The 16,838-nt window shown below is 54.2% G+C and overlaps 1 protein-coding gene across 1 annotated transcript; it reads right to left on the reverse strand.

Moving 5' to 3' along the window:
• Positions 1-3,669: 3,669 nt before the first annotated feature.
• Positions 3,670-15,821, reverse strand: LOC140396624 (sulfotransferase 1C2-like). The gene is made up of 4 exons (XM_072485418.1): positions 15,650-15,821; positions 12,061-12,155; positions 8,432-8,612; positions 3,670-3,833 (listed from the first exon to the last, which is right to left on the reverse strand). The coding sequence occupies exons 1-4, from the start codon at positions 15,819-15,821 to the stop codon at positions 3,721-3,723; spliced, it is 561 nt and encodes a 186-aa protein (XP_072341519.1). The 3' UTR covers positions 3,670-3,720.
• Positions 15,822-16,838: the final 1,017 nt, after the last annotated feature.

A 16,838-nucleotide genomic window follows, 5' to 3' on the forward strand; every position in this document is an offset into this window, starting at 1 on the left:
CTGTACACTGACTGGTGTTTCTCAGTCCTCTCTCTCTCTCAGGGAGATATCTGTACACTGACTGGTGTCTCTCAGTCCTCTCTCTCAGGGAGATATCTGTACACTGACTGGTGTCTCTCAGTCCCCTCTCTCTCAGGGAGATATCTGTACACTGACTGGTGTCTCTCAGTCCCCTCTCTCTCAGGGAGATATCTGTACACTGACTGGTGTCTCTCAGTCCCCTCTCTCGCTCAGGGAGATATCTGTACACTGACTGGTGTCTCTCAGTCCCCCCTCTCTCTCAGGGAGATATCTGTACACTGACTGGTGTCTCTCAGTCCCCTCTCTTTCAGGGAGATATCTGGACACTGACTGGTGTCTCCCAGTCCCCTCTCTCTCTCAGTGAGATAGCTGTACACTGACTGGTGTATCTGAGTCCACTCTCTCTCTCTCAGGGAGATATCTGTACGCTGACTGGTGTCTCTCAGTCCCCTCTCTCTCTCTGAGTGAGATATCTGTACACTGACTGGTGTCTCTCAGTCCCCTCTCTCTCAGGGTGATATCTGTACACTGACTGGTGTCTCTCAGTCCCCACTCTCAGGGTGATATCTGTACACTGACTGGTGTCTCTCAGTCCCCTCTCTCTCAGGGAGATATCTGTACACTGACTGGTGCCTCTCAGTCCCCTCTCTGTCAGGGAGATATCTGTACACTGACTGGTGTCTCTCAGTCCTCAGGGAGATATCTGTACACTGACTGGTGTCTCTCAGTCCCCTCTCTCTCTCAGTGAGATAGCTGTACACTGACTGGTGTATCTGAGTCCACTCTCTCTCTCTCAGGGAGATATCTGTACGCTGACTGGTGTCTCTCAGTCCCCTCTCTCTCTCTGAGTGAGATATCTGTACACTGACTGGTGTCTCTCAGTCCCCTCTCTCTCAGGGTGATATCTGTACACTGACTGGTGTCTCTCAGTCCCCACTCTCAGGGTGATATCTGTACACTGACTGGTGTCTCTCAGTCCCCTCTCTCTCAGGGAGATATCTGTACACTGACTGGTGCCTCTCAGTCCCCTCTCTGTCAGGGAGATATCTGTACACTGACTGGTGTCTCTCAGTCCTCAGGGAGATATCTGTACACTGACTGGTGTCTCTCACTCCCCCCTCAGGGAGATATTTGTACACTGACTGGTGTCTCTCAGTCTTCTCTCTCAGGGAGATATCTGTACACTGACTCGTGTCTCTCAGTCCTCTCTCGGGGAGATATCTGTACACTGACTGGTGTCTCTCAGTCCTCTCTCTCTCAGGGAGATATCTGTGCACTGACTGTGTCTCTCAGTCCCCTCTCCTAGGGAGATATCTGTACACTGACTGGTGTCACTCAGTCCTCTCTCAGGGAGATATCTGTACACTGACTGGTGTCTCTCAGTCCTCTCTCTCAGGGAGATATCTGTACACTGACTGGTGTCTCTCAGTCCTCTCTCTCTCAGGGAGATATCTGTACACTGACTGGTGTCTCTCAGTCCCTTCTCTCTCCCAGGGTGATATCTGTACACTGACTGGTGTCTCTCAGTCCCTCCTCTCTCTCAGGGAGATATCTGTACACTACCTGGTGTCTCTCAGTTCCCTCTCTCTCAGGGAGATATCTGTACACTGACTGGTGTCTCTCAGTCCTTAATCTCTCAGGGAGATATCTGTACACTGACTGGTGTCTCTCAGTCCTCTCTCTCTCAGGGAGATATCTGTACACTGACTGGTGTCTCCTAGTCCTCTCTCGGGTAGCTATCTGTACACTGACTGGTGGCTCCTAGTTCTCTCTCAGGGAGATATCTGAACACTGACTGGAGTCTCTCAGTCCCCTCTCTCTCTCAGGGAGATATCTGTACACTGACTGGTGTCTCTCAGTCCCCTCTCTCTCTCAGGGAGATATCTGTGCACTGACTGGTGTCTCTCAGTCCCCTCTCTCTCAGGGAGATACCTGTACACTGACTGGTGTCTCTCAGTCCCCTCTCTCTCAGGGAGATATCTGTACACTGACTGGTGTCTCTCAGTCCCCCCTCTCTCAGGGAGATATCTGTACACTGACTGGTGTCTCCCAGTCCCCTCTCTCTCAGGGAGATATCTGTACACTGACTGGTGTCTCTCAGTCCTCTCTCTCTCGGAGATATCTGTACACTGACTGGTGTCTATCAGTCCCCTCTCTCTCTCAGGGAGATATCTGTACACTGACTGGTGTCTCTCAGTCCTCTCTCTCTCGGAGATATCTGTACACTGACTGGTGTCTATCAGTCCCCTCTCTCTCTCAGGGAGATATCTGTACACTGACTGGTGTCTCTCAGTCCCCTCTCTCTCTCAGGGAGATATCTGTACACTGACTGGTGTCTCTCAGTCCCCTCTCTCTCAGGGAGATATCTGTATACTGACTGGTGTCTCTCAGTCCCCTCTCTCTCTCAGGGAGATATCTGTACACTGACTGGTGTCTCTCAGTCCCCTCTCTCTCTCAGGGAGATATCTGTACACTGACTGGTGTCTCTCAGTCCCTCTCTCTCTCAGGGAGATATCTGTACACTGACTGGTGTCTCTCAGTCCCCTCTCTCTCTCAGGGAGATATCTGTACACTGACTGGTGTCTCTCAGTCCCCTCTCTCTCAGGGAGATATCGGTACACTGACTGGTGTCTCTCAGTCCTCTCTCTCTCAGGGAGATATCTGTACACTGACTGGTGTCTCTCAGTCCTCTCTCTCTCAGGGAGATATCGGTACACTGACTGGTGTCTCTCAGTCCTCTCTCTCTCAGGTAGATATCTGTACACTGACTGGCGTCGCTCAGTCCCCCCTCTCTCTCTCAGGGAGATATCTGTACACTGACTGGTGTCTCTCAGTCCCCCCTCTCTCAGGGAGATATCTGTACACTGACTGGTGTCTCTCAGTCCCCTCTCTCTCTCAGGGAGATATCTGTACACTGACTGGTGTCTCTCAGTCCCCTCTCTCTCTCAGGGAGATATCTGTACACTGACTGGTGTCTCTCAGTCCCTCTCTCTCTCAGGGAGATATCTGTACACTGACTGGTGTCTCTCCGTTCCCCCTCTCCCTCAGGACGATATCTGTACACTGACTGGTGTCTCTCAGTCCTCCCTCTCTCAGGGAGATATCGGTACACTGACTGGTGTCTCTCAGCCCCCTCTCTCTCTCAGGGAGATATCTGTACACTGACTGGTGTCTCTCAGTCCCCTCTCTCTCTCAGGGAGATATCGGTACACTGACTGATGTCTCTCAGTTCCCTCTCTCTCTCAGGGAGATATCTGTACACTGACTGGTGTCTCTCAGTCCCCTCTCTCTCAGGGAGATATCTGTACACTGACTGGTGTCTCTCAGTCCCCTCTCTCTCTCAGGGAGATATCTGTACACTGACTGGTGTCTCTCAGTCTCCTCTCTCTCAGGGAGATATCTGTACACTGACTGGTGTCTCTCAGCCCTCTCTCTCTCAGGACGATATCTGTACACTGACTGGTGTCTCTCAGTCCCCTCTCTCTCAGGGAGATATCTGTACACTGACTGGTGTCTCTCAGACCCCTCTCTCTCTCAGGGAGATATCTGTACACTGACTGATGTCTCTCAGTCCCCTCTCTCTCTCTCTCAGGACGATATCTGTAACCTGTTCAATGATGGATCAGAGTTGATGTGAAATAATCGGAGTTTGTGTTTTGGGTGATTGGAGAAGTTTATTTGCTTTATCGCTCAGAGTGGTTACAGAACGTTGCGAAACTTCAGTGAGCTGTGAACCATCTGCCTCGCATAGTGTTCATCAAAATCTTCATTCTGAGATACTGTGAAGTGATTCTTCCAGTCTCCAACCTCACCTGTGAGAGAGAGACAGAAAGTGAGTCAGAGTGAGAGAGAGAGAGAGAGAGAGAGGGAGCGAACTGGGCAGCATGATAGCATTGTGGATAGCACAATTGCTTCACAGCTCCAGGGTCCCAGGTTCGATTCCGGCTTGGGTCACTGTCTGTGCGGAGTCTGCACGTCCTCCCCGTGTCTGCGTGGGTTTCCTCCGGGTGCTCCGGTTTCCTCCCACAGTCCAAAGATATGCAGGTTAGGTGGATTGGCCGTGATAAATTCCCCTTGGTGTCCAAAATTGCCCTTAGCGTTGTGGGGTTACTGGGTTATGGGGATAGGGTGGAGGTGTTGACCTTGGGTAGAGTGCTCTTTCCAAGAGCCGGTGCAGACTCGATGGGCCGAATGGCCTCCTTCTGCACTGTAAATTCTATGATTCTGTGAAAGATGGGGGTAGACAGTGACAGAAAGGGAGTGAGCGAGAGACAGACAGAGAGAGAGAGAGAGAGAGAAAGAGACAGAGAGAAAAACAAGAGACAGAGAGAGAGAGAGAAAAAGAGTCAGACAGCTGTCGTGTTGGGTGTTCCGATGTACAAACGAACCAACACGGTTGTAGGTGGTACAACTCTGTTTTATTGTTCTGAATAATAACAACTGTTAACTTCTGGCTGTGGTTCGTGCTTCACCAGCTAACCTGTGGACCCAGCCCTAGCACTATCTTAGTGAGGCACTCAGCACATGGTGAGTGTCTGAGTGGCGCGCTGTGAGCTCTGTGCTCTGAGCTGGCTGCTGCTGGAATGAGCAGGAACTGTGGTGTTCCCTGTTTTATAGTGCGTGTGCTCACTGGTGATTGGCTGCGATGTTGTGAGTGTGTTGATTGGTCCGTCGACCTGTCCATCAGTGTGTGTGTGATTGCACCATGATATGTAAATATAGATATCATGACAACAGCGAGAGAAAGAGAGAGAGAGACAGAGAGACAGAGAGAGAGAGAGAGAGAGACAGAGAGAGAGAGACAGACAGAGAGAGAGACAGAGAGACACAGAGAGAGAGAGAGAGAGAGAGACAGAGAGACACAGAGAGAGACAGAGAGACAGAGAGCGAGAGAGAGACAGACAGAGTGAGAGAGAGAGAGACAGAGAGACAGAGAGAGAGAGAGACAGAGAGAGAGAGAGAACCAGAGCGTGCAACGGGACAGAGAGATAGAGATAGTGTGAGGGATGGAGAGAGTGGGAAAGAGAGAGGGAGAGAGTGTGTCATTATATTTGGGTGAAATTCCCGACCTGATGTGTTTGGATCCCCTCTTCCCATCCATTCCGTCCCTGGGATCAACATTCCCCTCGCCCTCTGTTGTCGGAGGCTTGGCGACTTCCTGCAGTGTCTCTGGCCAATGGGAACCCCCCAGGATGTTGACAGTGGGGGATTCAGCGATGGTGATGTCATTGAATGTCAAGGGGAGATGGATATGGTCACGGACGGATTCAGTGTCTGAGGAGTTGTGAATGGTGCTGAACATGGTGCAGTCATCAGCGAACCTCTGACCTTACGATGGAGGGAAGGTCGTTGATGAAGCAGCTGAAGGTGACTGGGGGCCGAGGATTCTCCTCATCGCCTCTTGACATTCGAAGGCGTTCCCATCGCTGAATCCCCACAATCCACATCCTGGGGGTTCCCACTGACCAGAAACTGGACCCAGCCACATAAACACTGCGGCTCCCAGAGCAGGTCAGAGGCTGGGAATCCTGCGGAGAGAAACTCACCTCCTGACCCCCCCCCAAAGCCTGTCCACCATCGACAAGGACACAAGTCAGGAGTGCGATGGGACCCTCTCCAGTTGCCTGGATGGGTGCGGCTCCCAACAACACTCGAGAAGCTCGACACCATCCGGGACAAAGCAGCTCCCGCTCGATCGACACGCTGACCCCCACCTTCCACACCCGCTCCCCCCCCCCCCCCATCGACGCACCGCGGCAGCCGTGTGTACCGTCTACAAGATGCACGCCAGCCGCTCGCCGAGGCTCCTTCGACAGCACCTTCCAAACCCGCCACCTCTCCAGCACAGTGGGCTAAGACAGCTGCCTTGTAATGAAGAACAAGACCAGCCGCGTGGGTTCAATTCCCGTACCAGCCTCCCCGAACAGGAGCCGGATTGTGGCGACTAGGGGCTTTTCACAGTAACTTCATTGAAGCCGACTTGTGACAATAAGCAATTATTATGATATTAACGAGAAGGACAACGAGCAGTAGATGCACCCCCTCCTCACCCCCCCCCTCCCCACCCCCCCCCCTCCCCACCCCCCACCCTCCCCACCCCCCCCTCCCCACCCCCCCCCCTCCTCACCCCCCCCTCCTCACCCCCCCCCCTCCCCACCCCCCCCCTCCCCACCCCCCCCCTCCTCACCCCCCCCCTCCCCACCCCCCCCTCCCCACCCCCCCCCTCCTCACCCCCCCCCCCTCCTCACCCCCCCCCCCTCCTCACACCCCCCCCCCCTCCTCACCCCCCCCCCTCCTCACCCCCCCCCCTCCTCACCCCCCCCCCCCTCCTCACCCCCCCCCCTCCTCACCCCCCCCCCCTCCTCACCCCCCCCCCCCCCCACACCCCTCCCTACACACACACCACCCTGACTGGAAAATATATCCGTGTCACCAGTAGGCTTACATTAACGCTGCGATGAAGTTACTGTGAAAATCCCCTCGTCGCCACACTCCGGCGCCTGTTCGGGTACACTGAGGGAGGATTCAGAATGTCCAATTCACCCAACAGCACGTCTTTCGGGACTTGTGGGAGGAAACCGGAGCACCCGGAGGAAACCCACGCAGACACGGGGAGAGCGTGCAGACTCCGCACAGACAGTGACCCAGCCGGTAATCGACCCTGGCGCTGTGAAGCAACAAAGAACAAAGAAATGTACAGCACAGGAACAGGCCCTTCGGCCCTCCAAGCCCGTGCCGACCATGCTGCCCAACTAAACTACAATCTTCTACACTTCCTGGGTCCGTATCCCTCTATTCCCATCCTATTCATGTATTTGTCAAGATGCCCCTTAAATGTCACTATCGTCCCTGCTTCCACCACCTCCTCCGGCAGCGAGTTCCAGGCACCCACTACCCTCTGTGTGAAAAACTTACCTCGTACATCTACTCTAAACCTTACATCTGTGCCCCCTAGTAATTGACCCCTCTACCCTGGGGAAAAGCCTCTGACTATCCACTCTGTCTATACCCCTCATAATTTTGTAGACCTCTATCAGGTCACCCCTCAACCTCCTTCGTTCCAGTGAGAACAAACCGAGTTTATTCAACCGCTCCTCATAGCTAATGCCCTCCATACCAGGCAATATCCTGGTAATTCTCTTCTGCACCCTCTCTAAAGCCTCCACATCCTTCTGGTAGTGTGGTGACCAGAATTGAACACTATACTCCAAGTGTGGCCTAACTAAGGTTCTATACAGCTGCAACATGACTTGCCAATTCTTATACTCAATGCCCCGGCCAATGAAGGCAAGCATGCCGTATGCCTTCTTGACCACCTTCTCCACCTGTGTTGCCCCTTTCAGTGACCTGTGGACCTGTACTCCTAGATCTCTTTGACTTTCAATACTCTTGAGGGTTCTACCATTCACTGTATATTCCCTACCTGCATTAGACCTTCCAAAATGCATTACCTCACATTTGTCCGGATTAAACTCCATCTGCCATCTCTCCGCCCAATTCTCCAGACAATCTAAATCCTGCTGTATCCTCTGACAGTCCTCATCGCTATCCGCAATTCCACCAACCTTTGTATCATCCGCAAACTTACTAATCAGACCAGTTACATTTTCCTCCAAATCATTTATATATACTACAAACAGCAAAGGTCCCAGCACTGATCCCTGTGGAACACCACTGGTCACAGCCCTCCAATTAGAAAAGCATCTTTCCATTGCTACTCTCTGCCTTCTATGGCCTAGCCAGTTCTGTATCCACCTTGCCAGCTCACCCCTGATCCCGTGTGACTTCACCTTTTGTACTAGTCTACCATGAGGGACCTTGTCAAAGGCCTTACTGAAGTCCATATAGACAACATCCACTGCCCTACCTGCATCAATCATCTTAGTGACCTCCTCGAAAAACTCTATCAAGTTAGTATTAACAATGCTAACCACTGAGCTGTCGGCCGTTCCTTCAATGTCGCTGGGTCACAATCCTGGAACTCCCTCCCTAACAGCACTGTGGGTGTACCTACACCACACAGAACTCCAGCGGTTCAAGATGGTGGCTGAAGGGGCAATTAGGGACGGTAAATAATTCCTGGGCTGAGTCAGCCCCACATCCGGTGAATGATTTAGTACAAAGGCGGGACTTATAGCTTGAGCCTTTCCTGGTGTGTGTGTGCGTGTGTGAGGAGAGGGAGACAGTGTCTCAGGGAGCCGTCCCGCCCCGCATGCTCTACATTGACCCTTTCCAATGGCTAGATCGTCTCTTCCAGCCCAGAATGGAGGTCCAGGGGGTGGGTTCAGGGGAGGCCCAATCCGGCCTACCCGGAAAGGCTGGGCCCAGGGGAGGTCAGGGAACAGGGCCCAAAGTGTGAAAGGTCAATCCCGATCACCCCGCTCTCTCACCCTTGACCCTTCGAACCTACCCTTGCGCATGAACCTGGAGATGTTCTGATCCAAGATGTTCATCGGGACGGTGGTGTAATTGGTCATCGGATTGTCCCTCATGACCTCGAAGGAGGAATGGTGAACGATCTTCTCAATGACGTCCTCTTCCAGAACCTTCTCCATGAACTCTGCCACCTTCAGGATCTCCCGTCTGGGATGCTATAGGATGGGAATGGACCGGAGTTAGAGACCTCAGGGGTCAGTGAGACAGGGGGACCGAGAAACCAGAACCGGGGGGTCAGGGGTCAGTGAGAAAGGGGGGACTGAATAACCAGAACCGGGGTCAGGGGTCAGTGAGACAGGGGGACCGAGAAACCAGAACCGGGGGGTCAGGGGTCAGTGAGACAGGGGGGACTGAATAACCAGACCAGGGGTCAGGGGTCAGTGAGACAGGGGACCGAGAAACCAGAACCGGGGTCAGGGGTCAGTGAGACAGGGGGACCGAGAAACCAGAACTGGGGTCAGGGGTCAGTGAGACAGGGGGACCGAGAAACCAGAACCGGGGTCGGGTCAGTGAGACAGGGGGAACTGAATAACCAGAACCGGGGTCAGGGGTCAGTGAGACAGGGGACCGAGAAACCAGAACCGGGGTCAGGGGTCAGTGAGACAGGGGGACTGAATAACTAGAACCGGGGTCAGGGGTCAGTGAGACAGGGGGACCGAGAAACCAGAACCGGGGTCAGGGGTCAGTGAGACAGGGGGACCGAGAAACCAGAACCGGGGTCAGGGGTCAGTGAGACAGGGGGACTGAATAACTAGAGCCGGGGTCAGGGGTCAGTGAGACAGGGGACCGAGAAACCAGAACCGGGGTCAGGGGTCAGTGAGACAGAGGGACTGAATAACTAGAACCGGGGTCAGGGGTCAGTGAGACAGGGGGACCGAGAAACCAGAACCGGGGTCAGGGGTCAGTGAGACAGGGGGACCGAGAAACCAGAACCGGGGTCAGGGGTCAGTGAGACAGGGGGACTGAATAACTAGAACCGGGGTCAGGGGTCAGTGAGACAGGGGGACCGAGAAACCAGAACCGGGGTCAGGGGTCAGTGAGACAGGGGACCGAGAAACCAGAACCGGGGTCAGGGGTCAGTGAGACAGGGGACCGAGAAACCAGAACCGGGGTCAGGGGTCAGTGAGACAGGGGGGACCGAGAAACCAGAACCGGGGTCAGTGAGACAGGGGGACCGAGAATCCAGAACCAGGGTCAGGGGTCACTGAGAGAGGGGGACTGAGGAACCAGAACCGGGGTCAGGGGTCAGTGAGACCGGGGAGCGAGAAACCAGAACCGGGGTCAGGGGTCAGTGAGACAGGGGGACTGAATAACCAGACCTGGGGTCAGGGGTCAGTGAGACAGGGGACCGAGAAACCAGAACCGGGGTCAGGGGTCAGTGAGACAGGGGGACCGAAAAACCGGAACCGGGGTCAGGGGTCAGTGAGACAGGGGGACTGAATAACCAGAACTGGGGTCAGGGGTCAGTGAGACAGGGGGACCGAAAAACCAGAACTGGGGTCAGGGGTCAGTGAGACAGGGGGGACTGAATAACCAGAACCGGGGTCAGGGGTCAGTGAGACAGGGGGACCGAGAAACCAGAACCGGGGTCAGGGGTCAGTGAGACAGGGGGACCGAGAAACCAGAACCGGGGTCAGAGGTCAGTGAGACAGGGGGGACTGAATAACCAGAACAGGGGTCAGGGGTCAGTGAGACAGGGGGAACTGAATAACCAGAACCGGGGTCAGGGGTCAGTGAGACAGGGGACCGAGAAACCAGAACCGGGGTCAGGGGTCAGTGAGACAGGGGGACTGAATAACTAGAACCGGGGTCAGGGGTCAGTGAGACAGGGGGACCGAGAAACCAGAACCGGGGTCAGGGGTCAGTGAGACAGGGGGACCGAGAAACCAGAACCGGGGTCAGGGGTCAGTGAGACGGGGTACCGAGAAACCAGAACCGGGGTCAGGGGTCAGTGAGACAGGGGACCGAGAAACCAGAACCGGGGTCAGGGGTCACTGAGAGAGGGGGACTGAGGAACCAGAACCGGGGTCAGGGGTCAGTGAGACCGGGGAGCGAGAAACCAGAACCGGGGTCAGGGGTCAGTGAGACAGGGGGACTGAATAACCAGACCTGGGGTCAGGGGTCAGTGAGACAGGGGACTGAGAAACCAGAACCGGGGTCAGGGGTCAGTGAGACAGGGGGACCGAAAAACCAGAACCGGGGTCAGGGGTCAGTGAGACAGGGGGAACAAAAAACCAGAACCGGGGTCAGGGGTCAGTGAGACAGGGGGGACTGAATAACCAGAACCGGGGTCAGGGGTCAGTGAGACAGGGGGAACTGAATAACCAGAACCGGGGTCAGGGGTCAGTGAGACAGGGGACCGAGAAACCAGAACCGGGGTCAGGGGTCAGTGAGACAGGGGGGACTGAATAACCAGAACTGGGGTCAGGGGTCAGTGAGACAGGGGGACCGAAAAACCAGAACCGGGGTCAGGGGTCAGTGAGACAGGGGACCGAGAAACCAGAACCGGGGTCAGGGGTCAGTGAGACAGGGGGACCGAGAAACCAGAACCAGGGTCAGGGGTCACTGAGAGAGGGGGACTGAGGAACCAGAACCGGGGTCAGGGGTCAGTGAGACCGGGGAGCGAGAAACCAGAACCGGGGTCAGGGGTCAGTGAGACAGGGGGACTGAATAACCAGACCTGGGGTCAGGGGTCAGTGAGACAGGGGACTGAGAAACCAGAAACGGGGTCAGGGGTCAGTGAGACAGGGGGACCGAAAAACCAGAACCGGGGTCAGGGGTCAGTGAGACAGGGGGACCGAAAAACCAGAACCGGGGTCAGGGGTCAGTGAGACAGGGGGGACTGAATAACCAGAACCGGGGTCAGGGGTCAGTGAGACAGGGGGGACTGAATAACCAGAACTGGGGTCAGGGGTCAGTGAGACAGGAGGACCGAAAAACCAGAACCGGGGTCAGGGGTCAGTGAGACAGGGGGGACTGAATAACCAGAACCGGGGTCAGGGGTCAGTGAGACAGGGGGACCGAGAAACCAGAACCGGGGTCAGGGGTCAGTGAGACAGTGGGACCGAGAAACCAGAACCGGGGTCAGGGGTCAGTGAGACAGGGGGACCGAGAAACCAGTACCGGGGTCAGAGGTCAGTGAGACAGGGGGACCGAGAAACCAGAACCGGGGTCAGGGGTCAGTGAAACAGGGGGGACTGAATAACCAGAACCGGGGTCAGGGGTCACTGAGACGGGGGGACCGAAAAACCAGAACCGGGGTCAGGGGTCAGTGAGTCAGGGGGACCGAGAAACCAGAACCAGGGTCAGGGGTCACTGAGACGGGACCGAGCATCCAGAAATGAGGTCAAGGGTCAGTGAGAGGGAATTGTCCATTCAGACCCAGCTCCTTGAGAAGGCGACTGACCGTCCAGACCAGGGGTCAGTGAGAGACGGAACGACCAACCAGAGGGGGGGGGGGATTCAGGGCTCTCACCCTGAAATAGCATTCTCACTCTCTATCTCTCTCTCACTCTCTCTCTCATTCTCTCTTGGTCACCCTCTCTCTGTCACACCCTCGGACACTCATTCTCCTCCACACTCGGTCCCTCCCACTGCCGTTACCTCCTTCATATCCTCATAGAAGAGGAAGAGAATCCGATGTTTGTCCTGCGCTTCCCACCATCCCTTCACATGGTCGTACCAGGAACCCCAGCTCACTGAAACAGAGCAAGAACAGGCACAGTAAGATCCCACCGAGTATCTGCCTGTTCCCAAAGACAAGAACAGGGACAGTGTAGAGGGAGCTTTACTCTGTATCTAACCCCGTACTGTACCTGTCCTGGGAGTGTTTGATGGGGACAGTGTAGAGGGAGCTTTACTCTGTATCTAACCCCGTGCTGTACCTGTCCTGGGAGTGTATGATGGGGACAGTGTAGGGGGAGCTTTACTCTGTATCTAACCCCGTGCTGTACCTGTCCTGGGAGTGTATGATGGGGACAGTGTAGGGGGAGCTTTACCCTGTATCTAACCCTGTGCTGTACCTGTCCTGGGAGTGTTTGATGGGGACAGTGTAGAGGGAGCTTTACTCTGTATCTAACCCCGTGCTGTACCTGTCCTGGGAATGTATGATGGGGACAGTGTAGGGGAAGCTTTACTCTGTATCTAACCCCGTGCTGTACCTGTCCTGGGAGTGTATGATGGGGACAGTGTAGGGGGAGCTTTACTCTGTATCTAACCCCGTGCTGTACCTGTCTTGGGAGTGTTTGATGGGGACAGTGCAGAGGGAGCATTACTCTGTATCTAACCCCGTGCTGTACCTGTCCTGGGAGTGTTTGATGGGGACAGTGCAGAGGGAGCATTACTCTGTATCTAACCCCGTGCTGTACCTGTCCTGGGAGTGTTTGATGGGGACAGTGTAGAGGGAGCTTTACTCTGTATCTAACCCTGTGCTGTACCTGCCCTGGGAGTGTATGATGGGGACAGTGTAGAGGGAGCTTTACTCTGTATCTAACCCCGTGCTGTAACTGTCCTGGGAGTGTTTGGTGGGGACAGTGTAGAGGGAGCTTTACTCTGTATCTAACCCTGTGCTGTACCTGTTTGGGAGTGTTTGATGGGGACAGTGTAGAGGGAGCATTACTCTGTATCTAACCCCGTGCTGTACCTGTCCTGGGAGTGTTTGATGGGGACAGTGTAGAGGCAGCTTCACTCTGCATCTAACCCCGTGCTGTGCCTGTCCTGGGAGTGTATGATGGGGACAGTGTAGAGGGAGCTTTACTCTGTATCTAATCCTGTGCTGTACCTGTCCTGGGAGTGTTTGATGGGGACAGTGTAGTGGGAGCTTTACTCTGTATCTAATCCTGTGCTGTACCTGTCCTGGGAGTGTTTGATGGGGACAGTGTAGAGGCAGCTTCACTCTGTATCTAACCCCGTGCTGTGCCTGTCCTGGGAGTGTATGATGGGGACAGTGTAGAGGGAGCTTTACTCTGTATCTAATCCTGTGCTGTACCTGTCCTGGGATTGTTTGATGGGGACAGTGTAGTGGGAGCTTTACTCTGTATCTAATCCTGTGCTGTACCTGTCCTGGGAGTGTTTGATGGGGACAGTGTAGAGGGAGCTTTACTCTGTATCTAACCCCGTGCTGTACCTGTCCTGGGAGTGTTTGATGGGGACAGTGTAGAGGGAGCTTTACTCTGTATCTAACCCCGTGCTGTACCTGTCCTGGGAGTGTTTGATGGGGACAGTGTAGAGGGAGCTTTACTCTGTATCTAACCCCTTGCTGTACCTGTCCTGGGAGTGTTTGATGGGGACAGTGTAGAGGGAGCTTTACTCTGTATCTAACCCCGTGCTGTACCTGTCCTGGGAGTGCTTGACGGGGACAGTGTAGAGGGAGCTTTACTCTGTATCTAACCCCGTGCTGTACCTGTCCTGGGAGTGCTTGACGGGGACAGTGTAGAGGGAGCTTTACTCTGTATCTAACCCCGTGCTGTACCTATCCTGGGAGTGTGTGATGGGGACAGTGTAGAGGCAGCTTTACTCTGTATCTAACCCCGTGCTGTACCTGTCCTGGGAGTGTGTGATGGGGACAGTGTAGAGGCAGCTTTACTCTGTATCTATCCCCGTGCTGTATCTGTCCTGGGAGTGTTTGATGGGGACAGTGTAGAGGGAGCTTTACTCTGTATCTAACCCCGTGCTGTACCTGTCCTGGGAGTGTTTGATGGGGACAGTGTAGAGGGAGCTTTACTCTGTATCTAACCCCGTGCTGTACCTGTCCTGGGAGTGTTTGATGGGGACAGTGTAGAGGGAGCTTTACTCTGTATCTAACCCCGTGCTGTAACTGTCCTGGGAGCGTGTGATGGGGACAGTGTAGAGGCAGCTTTACTCTGTATCTATCCCCGTGCTGTATCTGTACTGGGAGTGTTTGATGGGGACAGTGTAGAGGGAGCTTTACTCGGTATCTAACCCCATGCTGTACCTGTCCTGTGAGTGTTTGATGGGGACAGTGTAGAGGGAGCTTTACTCTGTATCTGACCCCGTGCTGTACCTGTCCTGGGAGTGTTTGATGGGGACAGTGTAGAGGGAGCTTTACTCTGTATCTAACCCCGTGCTGTACCTGTCCTGTGAGTGTTTGATGGGGACAGTGTAGAGGGAGCTTTACTCGGTATCTAACCCCATGCTGTACCTGTCCTGTGAGTGTTTGATGGGGACAGTGTAGAGGGAGCTTTACTCTGTATCTAACCCCGTGCTGTACCTGTCCTGGGAGTGTTTGATGGGGACAGTGTAGTGGGAGCTTTACTCTGTATCTAACCCCGTGCTGTACCTAACCTGGGAGTGTTTGATGGGGACAGTGTAGAGGGAGCTTTCCTCTGTGTCTAACCCCGTGCTGTACCTGTCCTGGGAGTGTTTGATGGGGACAGTGTAGAGGGAGCTTTACTCTGTATCTAACCCCGTGCTGTACCTGTCCTGTGAGTGTTTGATGGGGACAGTGTAGAGGGAGCTTTACTCGGTATCTAACCCCATGCTGTACCTGTCCTGTGAGTGTTTGATGGGGACAGTGTAGAGGGAGCTTTACTCTGTATCTAACCCCGTGCTGTACCTGTCCTGTGAGTGTTTGATGGGGACAGTGTAGAGGGAGCTTTACTCGGTATCTAACCCCGTGCTGTACCTGTCCTGGGAGTGTTTGATGGGGACAGTGTAGAGGGAGCTTTACTCTGTATCTAACCCCGTGCTGTACCTGTCCTGTGAGTGTTTGATGGGGACAGTGTAGAGGGAGCTTTACTCTGGATCTAACCCCGTGCTGTACCTGTCCTGGGAGTGTTTGATGGGGATAGTGTAGAGGGAGCTTTACTCTGTATCTAACCCCGTGCTGTACCTGTCCTGGGAGTGTTTGATGGGGATAGTGTAGAGGGAGCTTTACTCTGTATCTAACCCCGTGCTGTACCTGTCCTGGGTGTGTTTGATGGGGACAGTGTAGAGGGAGCTTTACTCTGTATCTGACCCCGTGCTGTACCTGTCCTGGGAGTGTTTGATGGGGACAATGTAGAGGGAGCTTTACTCTGTATCTAACCCCGTGCTGTACCTGTCCTGGGAGTGTTTGATGGGGACAGTGTAGAGGGAGCATTACTCTGTGTCTAACCCCGTGCTGTACCTGTGTTTGGGGAGGGGCAGGGTGCTCATTGAGGAGGGGGGGGGGCGACTTGCAAATAAATCTCACTTTGTCCATCCATGAATTTTGGGAAGAATTCCGACCAGGTTCCCGGTTCCGGCAACAATTGGGACATTCGTTGGTAGTGGAAATGTGAGACTTGCCGTTGACAAGACTTGACGAGACAATCCTTGCCGTTGCGAGCGACTACTCGTGTCTGAGAAGAGAAAGATTGATTCATTCGTGATTCTTCAAACTGCCCTTTAACCTGTCTACAAACCATGACCTATCCAATCGTGCAACCCCTCCAGGGCGGGTGGAGATATTTTGGCCCTTTGATAGATGAGGAGAGATTAATCAGTTTTGGTTTATACTTGTTGGGGCATGGGTGGCGCAGTGGTTAGCACTGCTGCCTCACGGCGGCGGGGACCCGGATTCGATCCCGGCTCTGGGTCACTGTCCGTGTGGAGTTTGCACACTCTCCCCGTGTCTGCGTGGGCCTCACCCCCACAACCCAAAGACGTGCAGGTGAGGTGGATTGGCCGCGCTAAAGTGCCCCTTAATTGGAACCAGAAAAGAATTGGCCACTCCAAACTTACACTTAACAAAATACTTGCTGGTGTTTAGAAGATTGTGCGGGGAAAATAGAACGACGGGTCACAGATGTAGGTCGAGAGGCGGTGGATTTAGAGCTGAGTTGAGGAGGAACTACTTCTCGGAGAGGGGGGTGAATTTGCGGAACTCGCTGTCCCACAGTGCGGTGGAATCTGGGGGTCACTAAATGGTTGCAAGACGGAGGTGTATATATTTCTGAGAACGAAAATGGGCGAAGGGGATATGGGGAATGGGCAGGGAGGTGGAGTTGGGACCAGGAAGAGTTCAGCCAAGATCTGAGCGAATGGCAGAGCAGGCTTGAAGGGCTGCACTGTCGACTTCCGCCCCTAATTCGCAAGGCCCGATGAACCTACGCTAAATTGCCCCACGGTGCTCGAACGTTAGGTGGGGTTGCGGGGATAGGGCGGGGGCGTAAGCTTGGGTGGGGTGCTCTTAAAGGGGCCAGTGTAGCCTCGATTGGCAGAAAGACCTCCTCCGGGATTCCGTACATTCCACGAGGCTCTTTACCCGCACCGCTTGATCACAATTTAGTTTATGTTTCCCGCTTAATTTGCTTTTGGTTATCCTTTGAGGGGTGGCCCCCTTTTAAATTTCACCCTGAGTTACTTTAATTTAGTTTAATTGCATCATTCAAACTCGTTCC

The sequence above is a fragment of the Scyliorhinus torazame genome, chromosome 19 (genome assembly GCF_047496885.1).
Source record: "Scyliorhinus torazame isolate Kashiwa2021f chromosome 19, sScyTor2.1, whole genome shotgun sequence".
Lineage (NCBI taxonomy): Eukaryota > Metazoa > Chordata > Chondrichthyes > Carcharhiniformes > Scyliorhinidae > Scyliorhinus > Scyliorhinus torazame.

Coding starts and splice junctions, on each gene's coding strand:
- LOC140396624 (XM_072485418.1), bottom strand. CDS start 15,821: ATGAATCAATCTTTCTCTTCTCAGACACGAGTAGTCGCTCGCAACGGC. Junction 12,156..15,649: donor AAAATTCATGGATGGACAAA/GTGAGATTTATT, acceptor GCTCTGTTTCAG/TGAGCTGGGGTTCCTGGTAC. Junction 3,834..8,431: donor CTCCAGGTTCATGCGCAAGG/GTAGGTTCGAAG, acceptor TCTCTCTCACAG/GTGAGGTTGGAGACTGGAAG.